This window comes from Nannobrachium achirus (genome assembly GCF_963921795.1).
Source record: "Nannobrachium achirus genome assembly, chromosome: 13".
Lineage (NCBI taxonomy): Eukaryota > Metazoa > Chordata > Actinopteri > Myctophiformes > Myctophidae > Nannobrachium > Nannobrachium achirus.
The window spans coordinates 50,717,806-50,733,134 of NC_137833.1; the positions used below are offsets into that span (position 1 = coordinate 50,717,806).

The 15,329-nt window shown below is 42.0% G+C and overlaps 2 protein-coding genes across 2 annotated transcripts; one reads left to right on the top strand and one right to left on the bottom strand.

The window, feature by feature from the left end:
- The first annotated feature begins 2,590 nt into the window (after window positions 1–2,590).
- On the top strand, window positions 2,591–5,875 carry LOC308296544 (DNA damage-inducible transcript 4 protein-like). The gene is made up of 2 exons (XM_080739839.1): window positions 2,591–2,821; window positions 4,230–5,875. Exons 1-2 carry the CDS (start codon window positions 2,641–2,643, stop codon window positions 4,754–4,756), a joined length of 708 nt encoding a protein of 235 aa, XP_080595965.1. The 5' UTR covers window positions 2,591–2,640; the 3' UTR covers window positions 4,757–5,875.
- Window positions 5,876–6,059: 184 nt separating this feature from the next.
- On the bottom strand, window positions 6,060–15,138 carry dnajb12a (DnaJ heat shock protein family (Hsp40) member B12a). Its single transcript, XM_080740352.1, has 9 exons — window positions 14,972–15,138; window positions 13,684–13,861; window positions 12,753–12,898; window positions 11,910–12,086; window positions 11,317–11,405; window positions 10,699–10,808; window positions 8,388–8,560; window positions 7,744–7,886; window positions 6,060–6,875 (listed from the first exon to the last, which is right to left on the bottom strand). The coding sequence occupies exons 1-8, from the start codon at window positions 15,102–15,104 to the stop codon at window positions 7,765–7,767; spliced, it is 1,128 nt and encodes a 375-aa protein (XP_080596478.1). The 5' UTR covers window positions 15,105–15,138; the 3' UTR covers window positions 6,060–6,875; window positions 7,744–7,764.
- Between the last annotated feature and the right edge of the window lie 191 nt (window positions 15,139–15,329).

Here is a 15,329-nt window from a genome sequence, read left to right on the forward strand (position 1 = left end):
CGATTGTCCACGACACTGCAAGCGGCGCGAAGGCCAGCGGACCTTGGTCCTGCTCTTCGCCCCCGAGCGCCGCAGGCGCGAGTGGCCGCGAAGAGCGGGCCAGGGCCGCGCGGCCGGCGGAGCGCCGCGCGAGTTACGAAGCTGTGGTGAATGCAATCGTTATATTTATGCCCAGGCCGTAAGGCCTGGGCAAGCGCACGATAAACGCCCTGTCCAGAAGACGTTCGCCAGATCGCTACGGTATCGGACATTTCCCCACTTCGCCAGTTCGGGCTTCGCCTAAAAGGTATGGGTACCAGGGGTCTCCATATATGGGTAACTGGTCCGATAGGCCTATTATACAGCACTGGCCAGATGGCCAAGAATTGGCGCGACCTCGCCCTTTAGGTCGCATGTTGCCCTGAGGAGTCTTAGTATTAGTTATGCAGTTAGACAATGTGTTCCATCCTATTACAGTTTTATGAATGTTTTTTTTTTCTTATTTTTTTAATATATATTTTCTGCATAGTAGCCTACTGTGTTTTATTTGTCTGTCATTCTATGTTATATGAGTTAAAGGACCAAAATTGAAATAAGCCCATAAGCTTTTTGGACGTATCTTAGTTGGCCTTGTACTAGTGAAATGTACTGTCATGAAACTGTAACTTTTCCTATGCAAACTTCCAATAAGTCTTCATTCAAATCAATTAACATTTGTTCTCACCTGAACTAGCTTATCAGCAATGTCATGATCATGTCCATCTCAATATGTATCATAGTCCTACCTGGTCAAATACTTTTTTTCCTTTGTCAACTAAAACATTTCTGAACAAGGTGAGTATAGGCTATGTGTATGTAATCTATACTCCACAGTAAGCCATTTCTATGCATTTCTGCAATATGTGTCTACATGGAGCACTGGAGAGCTAATCTGGCAGCTTTGTTTTGAGCTGTTTGCAATTTTTGCAAGTTTGCAAAGAGTGGGCACCAGGATAACTGGGCACTGGGAAGAGTGGGCACTATAGGGAAATGTGGGCACCTGGAAGAGTGGGCACCAGGATGGTGGTGGGCACAGGGCACCATGATAACCGGGCACTAGGAAGAGAGGACACTAGGGAAATGTGAACACTTTAGGGGTGGAGAAGACTGGGCACTAGGAAGATATATAGACGACGTCATTGCAATGCGTTCGTTGTGGCAATTCGACGCAGAGAAATGTCGAACGTGATCAAGCTGCTTGATTTGAAACGGAATTTGTGGAAGTCCTAAAACCACTAAATTAAACTATATGCTTATTAGGCTATTAGGCTATACATTGGCAACGTCATGGCCGGTCTTCTCAAAATGTATCGAGACTCGGGTTGGGGGAAATACCAGCTGTATGCAAACTGCCTGGAAAACCTCAGTAGCCTATTCAGCAGCAGTGTAGGCTACGTGCTCACTTTGTCACTCTGTCTACAATTATTGTGAAATATTAAGGCAGGGCATCGCTGCCGAGTGCTGACACATGATGAGGCTGCAGAGCCTAGCCCTAGTGATGAAGCTGCACTTTTATTTAACATGACAATGCATAATTTGGTGGTGTTTCAGTAATGTACTGTATGTTTTCCTTTCAGCCCATTATATGCTTTATTATGTTGATAAAGCAAAAGCTGCATGTTCAGGATCGAGTTCTTCTATATCCTCATGATTAACTTTTGACACAACGCATCATTATTGTGAGGGACTTTTTGAGAGTAATTTTCTATGTGTCAGTGGGTATTAATGATGATAAAGTTGTATGTTGAAATCCTTTTCTTTCTCGAGAAACTTGTTTGACGCACTTTGTCAAACCTGGTGGTGTTGTGGGGTAGTGTAGCCTAGTTTGGAGTGAGGACTCGAAGTAGTAGCCCTACTAGTTTTGGTAGGCCTTCTTCAAAGTAGCCTACTAGCCTATGTGTGATTTGTTTGGTTTGTTTGGTATTTGCTTTGACAATGTAAAAACCTATGTTTTCTCATGCCAATAAAGCCCCTTTGAAGTGTGTGTGTGTGTGAGAGAGAGAATTGTGGTGGGGGTGGGGGGGTAGGGGGGTCAGCGTCGCCACTATAGTTACCATTGGTGTAAAGTAACTAAGTACATACTCAAGTACTGTAGTGTACCCAAGTACAGTTTTGAGGTATTTTCTTTACTTTAGCAGATGTAGGCCTACTTTAGCAGATCTACAAGCTCACAATGCATCACTGTGACGCACTGTGAGCCTGTAGATCTGCTATTTTCTAAAGATTTTTAATACATTTTACACATTTTTTTTTTTTTTTTAATAATATGTTTATTACCATACCTTGTACTTTTACATGTTGATTACATGTAACAAAGTATTTCTATTCATTGCAGTAGCCTATTGGTACTTTTACTCATGTACAACATTTCAGTACTTTTCCCCAACACTTCTACTGTCCGTGTCCAATGGACCCAATATGTTACTAGGCAGTGTAGGGACGCTGGGTACGTGTCGCGCACGCTCATTGGCCAGGATTTACAGTAGGAGGAGCCTCTCGGCTTGGGGTATTTAACGCATTGTTCCATTGTTGCCAGTGCACTCACTGTTTTTTTCCAGCTGGTCTGGTCTCGGTGTGGTGGTCCTGTTTAGTTTACAGTAGCTGTTAACATTTTGTATCAAAATGTCTTTTTCTTGCGACAATTCCATGGATGGCAGCAGCTTTCCTCCCTCCCCGGTGGAGGATCATCATCATAGCGGCTCATCAACGCGCTTGTCCTGGGGAAACCTCTTCCACAAGCTGACTGACCTGAACAACAAGGGCTCCAGACACAGCCTGGACTCAGACCAATGCAGTGAAACTGGTGAGTGTCAGTCAGTGTCTCCTTACTGTGTAGCTTTGTTGCACAAAGAGACTTTGGCATTGTCTGTTTAATATAAAGCTATCATGTTTTGCACAAGATTAACATTGCCAATGCACAGTACTAGGCAATGTTCACCCTCCTCCTCGATTGTCAGAATTTTCTTTTAATACATTTTTGCATTATTCTGATCAACTGCAACATTTATTTTAGAATGAAAAAATGACATTCAATTAAATGTGCACTAAGTGTTAGGCTTTTTTTGTTGTTGTAATAACTATGTGTTAAATGTCTCTATATTCTGATAGTAGCTAACCATTAATATAGTGTTAATTAATAGTGTTTGTTCAGTAACAGGGCCTCTGTTCAGGTTGGGGTACCAGTTGTATCCAATCAGGAGATAGTAGCCTACTAAACTAGTGAAATTGGAAGTGATGACTCAAAGCTATCACTGTGCAGTGTGCAGACAAAATAGGAACTGGCAGACAATGAAAATTGTGTGTGCCCTGATTGGCTGAACCTGGCAATCCTCCTGAATGTAGTTTCTGTAAGAGATGGGGTGACCCATGTTAATCAACACACACTCTACTACAGCCTGGCTTACTATCAGAGCTTTACTTAAAAAAATCACACCCGTGTGAACTGAGCGGTGGTCGTGGAGGCTGCGCAACAGCAAAACTAATATATAATAATAATAATAATTATAATAAAAAATATTTAAAAAATATTTAAAAAAAAAATTATAAAAAAATATATAGGGGGGGGGGGGGGGGGGGGTGCTTGCTTGTGTGTGAGAGAGAGAGCCATCCATCCATCCATGTCACTCCATGTCATTGCAGTTGATGCTCAGGGCAGACTAGACTCAACAGCACCTCTCTGGTCATCAGAGGTACTTAGGCTACATACGGCTACATACGGACCCACCCACCCACCCACATAGAGGGATACACACACGGCCACGCTATGGAGACGGTGTGACCACCGCTCAAAAATAAATAAACAAAAACTATTTATTTTTACCCAAAAAAATATCACATACGACCAGGGGTCCAAATGTAGTTCACCCCCAAATTGACATTTTTTTTTTACTATTGATTACTCACCATGGAGACTTCAGTTCAACATTTTTTGTATTTGTCGCATTTCTAAGACAACATTTTGATTATAGTTATTATATATTATAGTCTTACCCCCATTGATTCCGGATGCTGCAGATGGGGACCCAAATGCATTTCCCAATTATTGTAACCACAATTATTTGTTATTATTTAGCCTAAGTTTCATGACTTAAGTCTCCATGGTGTGAGTAATCAATAGAAAATGTAATTTTGGGGGTGAGCTACTCTACTCATTTAACATAAAATTCAATGAACCCTGAGGATTTGACTAATGTGTGTTCTCTTTATTTTAGGTTCTATGGACACGTCTGTGTCAGAGAGCACTTACCTCTGCCATCCTCTGGAAGAGACTCTGGCCACAGAGGTCGTGGCGACCATAGCACAAAGCCTCAGCGATGAATCACGTCTTAACAACATTATGGGCTGCTGCCCCAAACTCATCCTACCTGACCTGTTACTGCAGCACATCAGAGAGGAACTGCTGCACCTAGCCGACAGTGAGCCGTGCGGCCTCAGGGGGGCGCACATTGACCTATGCGTGGAGCAAGGGGATAACATGGACCCGTGCTGTATTGAAGAAATCGCAGTGGATGCCAGCCTGGTGCCTACCTTCCACGTAACTCTGGTGCTGAGGCCTGAAGCCGGGCTGTGGCACAAGGTTCAGAAACTCTTCAAGGGCAAAAAGTCCCCGGCGCGGCCGCAAACCCAGGGTTCGGTCTTTTCGAGGCATAAAAGCACACTCACCCTCAGTCCCGGCTTCAGGGCTATCAAAAGGAAACTGTACTGTTCAGGGGAGCTGCTGATTGAGGAGTGCTGTTGATGGAGCACTTGAAACCTTTCTAGACTTAAACTGCTTTTTTCTCTCCCCATCAACAGCCACACCAAATCTCTTTGCCAAAACTAGGGTTAGGGGTTTTGGATAATGTTCCCCCCAGAATATGGATGCTGGGGTTCAAGTGGTTAAACACTTGAACCTGATGTGGACTATCTAGTAAAGCTGTTAAAAAGAATGTTTAATCACTATATCTAAACCAGCAGCACTGGAGACAAGCTCTTCAATTATGTGTCTTATTGATTTGATTATAGACAGAGGTGGAATGGAAAGTGACTAAGTACATCTACTCAAGTTATATACTTGAGTATAAAAACTTGAAAAAAAATGGCACACTCTGCATAATGAGTATTTTTGGTACTTACATTTTGATGCCAAAACATTTGTACTTTTACTTGTGCAACATTTTGAATACAGGGCCTTTACTTTTAAGAGAGTATTTCTGCCCTGGTACTGCTAAGTTGAACATCAGAGTACTTTTCCCACCACTGGTCTTAATTGTTTTGATGTGTTATGGATTTTGTTTTGATGTGTTATGGATTGTGTGCATGTATTCCTGTTATGAAATGTTGCGGAGCTACTGATCTAGGAGTGCTGTCGACCAAGCACATTCAACACTACAATGAACTTAATCGACGCAGACCATCTGGTAAAACTAATGTTTAACATCTCTGCCTAAACCAGAAGCACTGCAGACAAGTTCTTGAGTTATGTGGCTTAAGTGAACCCATGATCAGTGGATAAAAAAGAAATATTGGCTGTAGATTTATTCATTTTATGAAATGTTGTGTGTATTACTGATTACCGAAAACCAACACAAATGTACGTTTTCTGTGTCTTAAAGGCAGCTACAAACCTTTAACTGCACATTCATGTATGAGCCTGTGTTCAAAATTGAATCTTGAATATTTCACATGGATGAATGTGGGAACTGGGAAGGTAAAGATATGCTTGTGTGTGACGTATGCATTGTTATTGAATGCAAATTCAGAACCCTGGAAGGTTCATGAAACATATTTGCAATTCAAAAACGTGTGCTAACAATGCTACTTTTTTTTTGTACCGGCATAAAACTTGAAGAAATAAAATATTTTGAGTAAGCCTGTATTGCTTGCATTTGTCATTTTTTTAATCTAAGTCAACAATTTTCTTTATGAAGTGAAAACCTTATCAAATCAGAATTTAATAGCTGTAAAAGTTAGAAAACATGACCCCCCCCCCCACACTTTTAATTAAAATAAAACCCAAATCTACGGTAATTAAAAAGAAAAAGAAACAGCTTTTAGCAGGATTAATTTAATAAATATGGTTTCACTTTAGTTTTGTGCAATAATTTCCACTGCTTAATCCAAACAGGCTACAAGCAAAATCCACAGGATAACAATTAAATTAAAAAGATAAATGATATCTGCGTAACTCCATTAGATCCTGCGACTGTTAAAAGTAAAGTTTTTAATATTTACACTTGGTATGAACTATAAAAATTACACACTTTGTCAGTGGCTCAGATAATCTCTACGAGAAGGCCCTTGAGGTTTCTCAAAAGTATTCCGGAAAACAAAAGGATTTGAGAGAGAATGGTAAATCTCAGCAGCTTCGCATTTACCATTTAAAAAAAAGACAACTATGCCGTTATACTCTCAGCACGCGACTCCACCTGAACTGCTACCATCTTTGAAGACACTAAGTGTTAGAAAATGCCAGCCGTCGACTCGAGCCGCCTCAAGAGTTCTACTACAGTCAGTGGTTCTCAAAGTGGGGTCCGGGACCCTTCGGGGTTCCTTGAAGGGGGTTCCAAATGGACCCTTACATGTCTCTTAACTGTGCGAGTGTACAAACATAACCAAATTGAGCCGTTTGGTTACATTCGTACACCTTCAGAGTTATGGGTCGTCTTTGAATTTTGTTAAAAAAAAAAGGTTTGAGAACCACTGTTCTACAAGGAAGTCAATCTACAGAGGACGTTCCCTGCTGAGATCTGCTGCCCACCGTGGGGAAGGGGTAAGGCATTTCTGATGTTCTTGGGTGTTGCTGCAGTAAATATGCTCCAATCTGAGTGTGGGCCTCCGACAGATTTCTTCTGATTAAGATTCAAGTACCAGAGAACCTAAGAAAAAAAGAAAAAAGAAATTGGTGTCAGTGGCACAATAATAACAGCAGTAATTCTACATGGGATTAAATGCAAAGACTTATTTGTGCTCATATCATAACATTATGTGCAGTTACATTTTGGTGCAGCAGACTGTGCTACGAGTAATATACCCAATATATATGTATATATATAAACCGGTACAAAATAGTTTGTAATGTAGGTGTAATAAAGGGGTGTGCAAAAACAGCACCAGTAAGACTCCCTAATCGGGAGATAAGCGACCGTCACGTTCCATGTATAGACAAATTGGCCTGTTTTGAGACACTGTGTACCACTTTGCGTGATTTGTGTGCAAAGTCAGTAAGGGCAGTGGCAAAATATGTGTTTTTCAAAAATCGGCCACATGGTGGTGCTAGAAGAGTCCCATGTGCAGGTAGACATGAAGATTTTATGTGGCATGTATGCCTATGTGTTGAGGGAATGTGCGTGGCTAACTGCAAAGAAAAGACATGTGGTGTTCATGATTTGCAGATTTTCTTTCTGCAGGAGGGAATATAGGAAATGGTACAGATACATGTTGCTGACATGAGTTGCGAGATAGTGTGTACCACATTGCGTGATTTTAGTGTGTACCACATTGCGTGATTTTTAGGCAAGATCAGTAGGAGCAGTGTCCATTAATGTTGGACACTGCAAAAGCAGGCACATGGTGGCGCAGTATACAGACATTGGTGAAGTGAATCATCATGGACTTGCATCAAGCTTGGCATCTGACATAAATGATGCAACCCAATTCTTCACGCTGCTTGGTAGGAGCCGAGCATGTACCACAACAGCATGATTAAAGTAAAAGAAACGACATGTCAACATTGCAGAAACTCACCCATTTGTGTGCCAGTGACGTCTAACCATGGAGTATAACCTGAATCTCTGACAGTCTAGAACAGCTCGGCGTTCCCATTCGCTGTGCCCTTTGGTACAAGTCAGAATCTCCAAAGTAACGAGCGCGGTACAGTAACCCTTCCTCTGCAAAGAAGAGCATTTGGAACAATCGTGAACCTAATGACAACAACCAAATCATTGACGTCTGGCATAATTTGTCTTCCCACAAATGAATGCCCAACTTCATCGTACAAGATTGTCATGCCAAAAGTTGTGAAAATAGCAGATCTACAAGCTCACAACGGGTTGCATTAGGATGCAAAGCATACTGAGCACGTGATAAAGTGTTTTGACTATGAAAATAGCAGTGATGTCAGGTTTGAGTAATTAAGTCTGTGGGTTTTATAAATATTTAACCAATGAAAAAGTATTAACAAGAACTATTGAGTAGTGACTAAATAATAACTAATTGGATCCCTTGAAATATTCATTCGATTCTTTTTTTTTCTTCTTCTCACATTTCCTGAAAAGTAACGGTATTAAACAAACAAGGTTTCTGCGTGGCAGTGATGAAACAAACCCATTTATCCCACAATAAAACAACAAAAATGACAGAAAACTGTGCCATGGTACAGTAATACTCACTCTGTTGTTTCTCCTTCCAACAGTTGTTTCTAAGGTTGCCGATGTAGTCCTCCTCCACACTTTTCTCAACATTCCGTAAGTTGTTTCCGGCGTATTCTTCATTGAAACGGTCACTCACATAGAAGGGCACCCTGAGGGCGGGTGTATGCCTCTTGTGAATATGACCCACTGACCTGAACCAAAGAATGAGTGAGAGAATCAGAGTCAGTTCTCTTGTCAACATCTCGGGTTTACAGGTGTAAAATCAGTGGCTGTATGTAGATATCTACATACAGTACACACATAGCATAATACGCAGAAGGTTAAACATTAGGGCTGTCACAATTATTACATAATCGTCTAATCGTGATTATTTGACATTATCGCAATTATTTTGTCATAATCGTCATAATCGTGAATGTTGAAAAATGACAGAAATAGTGGAAATAGCAGATCTACAAGCTCACAACGAGTCGCATCGCGACTGTAGATCGGCTATTTCCACTATCAATGTTATTTTTTAAGTAGTACGTTGTCAAATGTCAGTAATTTATTTGTGTATTTAGGTTATGCGTTAATCGCCAATTATTTGAGTGACAATTAATCGTCATGTAAAATGTCATATCGTGACAGCCCTATTAGACATGAGATGCAAAGAGTGGTAAACGCATCGGTAGGTCCACAAACAGATTGAGAGAGAAATGAGGACTTGCAGAATGAAATGGAGACGAGCCATTCTAACGTGATCTCAGGGTATCTACAGGCCAGGCTATGTAAATAAGGTAAGATAGACGAGACGTACTACACCATGGCATGCACAGTAGACGCTGTGGAAAGCCTGGAGCCGGGTATTTGATGGAATGCATTGAAATCAATTGAGAGCCGGGTGGCCAAGCGAGTTAATAAATACCATCTTTGTTGCGACCTTTGTCTTATAATCAGTTCAGGACATTTTTTAAAGACCCTTTTAATACCACTCTATGTGGACATTTAAAGCTTTTATTCATAAAAGAAAGGTTATTTTTTACAACCAAGAGTCAGGGTTAAATGGCATCTGTAATACACAACAGTCATAGCAATGTTACTGTATATGTAAGCATGTTAACCAGGTGATTTATACCAGTTAGGGTTGTTTTATTCAGGACTACGGCTATTTTTCTTGTATGAAACCCCCGAATAGCAAGTTATTTATCATAATTTAAAGTTTTACTGAAGATATATTATATGCGAGTCACGATGTGTTGATATGAGATATACTGAATGACTGTCTGTCTTTTTTTTTTCTTAAACAATGGCACTACTCAATTCCTTGTCTTTCCTTGGTTGTCTTCTCAGAATTAATATCTGCATTTCCATCACTTGTCTGTCAGTTATCCTTTCCCTCTTATTTCTGTAGAACATAATTTCCTTCAGTTCATCAGTCTCTCGTTCCTTCCTTCATTCTCCCCCCCTTTCTCTCCTAACCCTAACCCTTTCTCTCTGGAACACTAGCTTCACATTTGGGTACTCTTGTTTTACATATTGTCAATCCTTTCTCAGCTACCTGTCTCGACTCGCAGTCAGATACGCTCAGCAACACAGTAGAGAGCGCTTGTTTTCTCTCCAACCATGATGGGTTGGGGAGACCCAACAGACAACACGCAATACTCACAATATCAACTGACCCATGTACACAATCTTCCTTTAGCAAAGAGGACTAAAACCAACGACTCCCCCAAGAACTTCCCAAACGTTTTGGTGAAAGAGGGAACGGGGCAGCCATTTTACAGCATGTGTAAACGCACAAGTAGTGTTACATGTTATTTCTGAAATGAACAGGTGGGTAAACAATGTTTACCTCCACCACAATTTGCCCATCTAGCCATCGTTAGACGGGCAAGTCTGGTAAACTCAACACCCTGTCCACTGGCAGAGGTCTAGTAGAGTTGAGTTTATCTGAACAATTAAGGCCTCTCCATACTTTGACCGAAACCGCCGTTTTCGGTCAAAAGGTCCTTTTCTACCATAAAATTATATCCCTCGGGACTTCTGAAAAGCATTGGACCGAACGAGAGTTTGGAAATTTGCACGTTGGAAAACACAACTCACCGAACATTTCGGTCGAAGTATGGAGAGGCCTTTAGCCACATTCATTTGCTTGTGGAAAAATGCACACCCTGAATCAAGCAAATAAGTTGCTTTCGTTTTGGAAAGAAAACAATTGAACAGAATAGAAATCACATTGCAGACTTTCTAATAGCTTTTGAAGGCCTTAATGTTGGCAAAACTAATTTCATACTTTTTAAAATAACCTGCAGAAACCCTGGAATAAACAAGTTGAGTTTGCACTTACGGGCGGTAGCTAAGGCTGTAGGGGGGCTGTGCCACCATCATTTGGCTGAGCGCAGAAACGACGATGAGAATGAGGATGGGCATCAACTGGATGAACAGGGCCAGACCACCCTGTGCAACACATATCACAGCCATGTTATAACCAGACATGAATTAACCACTAAGCCCCATTTTATAGAAAAATCACACCCAATGTGAAGTGAGTGGTGGTCGTGCTTGTCTTCAGACTAGGATTTGAGTCTAAGATGTACAGGCTATGCTACACACACACACGTTTTTCCTCAGCAGAACGCTGAGGAAAAAGGCTACAGACATACGACATCACTAGACAAACATGATGCTACGTACACACATTTTACTATGGCAAAATGCTGAGGAAAAAGGCTACAGACACACGCACAGCCAAGTATAGGAGTGGTCTACCACCGCTCAAAAATAGCCAGTGTACAAGGTCACAATGTGTCGCATCCTAACACGTTTGACACGCTTTTTTTCCCACCTATGACATGCCCAAAATAGGGATGTCGGGTTGAAAGTGCATTAAGAGGAATGAAATCCGAGGGTATTTTATAATGAATATTTTAACATATATGTACAGTATATTACAGGTTGAACTTACGTCTCTCTGTTGTTGTGGCCTCCCCTCGCCTTGTTGTCTATTCTGCTGGCCAAAATGCATTCTGCCATTTCTGTAAACGTGTACATTGCCTAAGAAAAGAAAACAAAAAAGGTATATATGAGGTTACGGTATGAGAATCACACAAATGGAACCAAATGGACCCTTGTATACTGTCAGAGTTAAGGGAAGACCTTGAAATGTAAAAGTTTGAAAACCATGGATCTAATGCATATGAAACAAAGGGATGTTTTTTGATTGTCTTACGTACCAGCTCTTATGCCTTAACTTAAAGGCCTGTCCATACTGTCTCCGACCATTGAACTTTTCGTCTGAGATTTCCGACGTGCAGTTTTCCTAACTCTAATTCGGCCTAATGCTTTTCAGAAGAGTGATGTCATTTTGTAGTTGAACCGGACCTTTCCGACAAAAAGTTTGGTGGTCGGAGACAGTACGGACAGGCCTTTAAGTTAAGGCATAAGAGCTGGTACTTAAGACAAAATAGAGCCCAAAAAGTCTTGACAGAAGCCCTTGTCTTGTGTCCACATTTATCCTTGAAACGATAAAAAAGGATTTAGAATCGATGTTCTACACACTTGATGGGAATCCTCCTCCAAAGAACATGTTGAAGAGGTCTTCTGGAGAGATGTCCGCTTCGAAGTTGTGGCGCTGTTGTTGTCTCTGTCTGTTGGGGTGAGTGCGTTCCTCTCCGTACTGGTCATACTGTTTTCGTTTCTCCGTGTTACTCAATACAGCGTAGGCATTTCCAATAGCTGGGAATCACAGAAACACATGTTTACTAAGATTTGGGAGCTATTTCTTTCACGCATTGCATGCCATTCTACAGCAACAGAGAATATGTACATCAGGGTTCCCAAATAGGCGGCCCGCGGGCCATTTGCGGCCCACGGGGGGCTACTGTCTGGCCCACACCAACCCCAGTAATAATGGTGGTATAAAAGCAGCAACAACACTAGTATATCGTCGTTGTCCGGTGGAAACCTCGTATCCAAATTTGTACGTTCTTTCGCAAAGTAAAGCCCTGCTTCATCATACGAGGCTGTCTCACAAAAGTAGTGAAAACAGCAACAGCAACACAACGCCTCGCGGTGCGAGGCGTTGTGTGCTTGTAGATCGGCTGTTTTCACTAGTTTAAATCATTTTTTAAATGATAAATGCAAAACGAAAGGTTTTGGACATACAAGATTTTCACCCCACAACGACGATATCTGAACTGTCGCTGGAGTATATCTGAACTGTCGCTGGAGTATATCTGAACTGTCGCTGGAGTATATCTGAACTGTCGCTGGAGTAGCGGGAACGCCACCGTCACCCCCTGCAATGTTGTGGCCCTCGGCTTGGTACCCTAGACATGATTTGGCCCTTGGGGAAAACTAATTGGGGAACCCTGATGTACATTATTATTTATTTTGTAATACCTTTGAATGCTTCTGTAGCTCCTGGTGCGTGGTTTTTATCAGGATGGAACTTCAGAGCCAGCTTTCTGTAGGCCTTCTTAAGATCCTCCTCAGAGGCAGCCTTTTCGACTCCAAGGATTTGGTAGTAATCCTTGCAACCCTTTATTCTACAAACAAAAGAAACCGACATTGTCAGAATCTATTTTGGAGAGGGTATGATTTCAGAACATACAGTAACCATTGACAACTTGCAGAGCTGACGCTTGCATCAGCGCTGCAAACACACACATCTCTTGTAAACGCTAGATATAACACTTTCATTCTACCCGTCAATGACTTGCAGCTACTACTGTAGTAGCCATTGTGAAATCAACATTATCTTTTAAATCTTAATCTCATCATCCAATGCTGGTTTCTGCCTAACTGTATACAGAAACAAATGTTCTTACAGATTTTTCTATTAAATCAACTACAATTTAGAAGCCTCTCTTGTGCAGACAGAGAGAACAGTGTAATGTCTCAATAAACTAGGATGCCAATCTAGCATCTGTCTAAACCAGGGGTCTTCAATGTTTTTTCAGGCCAAGGACCCCTTAGATGAGAGGGAACACTGAAAGAATATAGTTATCGTGGATTATGTCGACTGCATGTGTGTGCGCACACACACACACACACACACACACACACACATATATATCGTCACTGTCGGGCAGATACCGCGTATCTCCAAGTTTCAAGTTTATACGTTTTTTCACCAAGTAAAGCCCTGCTTCATCATACAAGACTGTCGCACAATAGTAGTGAAAACAGCCGATCTACAAGCACACAACGCCTCGTGTGCTTGTAGATCTGCTATTTTCACTAGTTTAGTTCATTTTTAAAAAGATAAATACACAACGAAAGGTCTTGGACAAGCTTTCCACCTGACAACAACGATATGTTTCCTACTGACTTTTTGACAGCATCCAGCTGGTCTGAGGTGTAAGGTTTGGCTGTGTCTCCTCCTGACACAGGTGGATCGTCCCCTTCGGTGTGTCCGCGGTGTCTCATCCTGGGCCCATCTCCGTTCATTGTGCTGCTGTCGTCCTCATCGGGTGGCTTTCCGTTCTGTGACAACGACTCAAGCAGGCCTGCGAAGGAGGCCGACACAAAAAGGAAGTGGTTTCGCACAGGGGGTTTGCAGCTTTGCCACAGCTCTGAACGCTAAAGTGCTGAACAGCAACGACCAAACCAGAGTTATTAGTGTTACTACTAGTTACTAGTAATATATTACTGTAATATTATTACGTTAACAAACAGTAAGGGTGCCCTCACCAAAATACCTGGAGTGGAATCCGCCAATGCATTTCAATGAGAATGGAGTGTTTTTGCAGAAATCCTCTACTGGCAAAAAACGCTCCATTCTCATTGAAATGCATTGGCGGATTCCACTCTAGGTATTTTGGTGTGAGGGCACCCTAACGCGTAAAGTAAGGGATTACTCTGCCAAAACAGTTATTATACCACATTACTCTGTAAAAAGAAAAACATTTATTACATATTACTCTGGTTTTGTCGGCTGTCTTTTGAAAACATTTAGTTTAAAAGGACAAGGGAGATTTCTGCTTTGTTTTACAGCCATTTTGGCAGATTGGTGATTCTTGTCATGATTATTGTTGTCAAAAATTGGATTCAGTTCTAAAATGAGCTGGCTAAACAGATTGCATCTCTTCTATTTTCGCTGGTGGGGGGCAAAAGCAATATGTAATATAATATATATTACTCCTGATTCCAAGCAATAAGCAATATAACATTACTTTTAAGGAGTAATATGTTGTAACAAGTAACACCATACTCTCCTGAGTGATATTGCCCAATAATAGCCCATCACTGTTGCTTAGCTCAGCTGTCGGCTAGCAGCAGCACAGCTAACAGGTAGCCATTCCGTGGCTAAAGTGGATCCTTCCTCAACACGACATACGATATATCCAACAACAAACACCACTAAATAACCTATATCGTCTAAAAACTAAAACAAGAAGATATAAAAGCGGTTGTGGGGGAGGGGAACTACAAATAGCAGCTGTCCTAGGCTGTCAGTGAGCAACTGTGTGGTGGTGGGGGGGGGGATTTCATTCGATAAGAAGAAGTTATGCTAACGTTAGCTCGTTTGGGGCTCTGCTGGCTCTCGGGCGTCGCTAGCCTCGGTTGGCCTCAACAAGTGCGACCAAAAATAGCAATCAAAAAACTCGACGACGTACTTTTGGCCTGGTCTGTCGGGAAGAGCCGCTCCGCCTTCTCCAGGAACCTCCTGGCTTTGTCCGGCTGCTGGCTGCCGATCGCGGCCAGAGCGATCTTGATGCACCGCTCCGCCTCGTCCTTGTTTGAGTCCATCGCGACTCCTCCAGAGTCGAGTCTCTCTGGCTGCTGGCAGCGGAACTGTTTACTACTCGCCGCCCGGTCGCTGGAAGATGACGATCGGGCAAATTACTAAAGACGTGGCGTCATCTTAACGCGGCGCTGACCGAAAGAAATGGCCGATCTGCAAGCCCACAGTGTGTAACTTCCGTGACGCCCAGTGATCTGGTAGATCGTTGATTTCCTGTTCGCGTGAAAGTG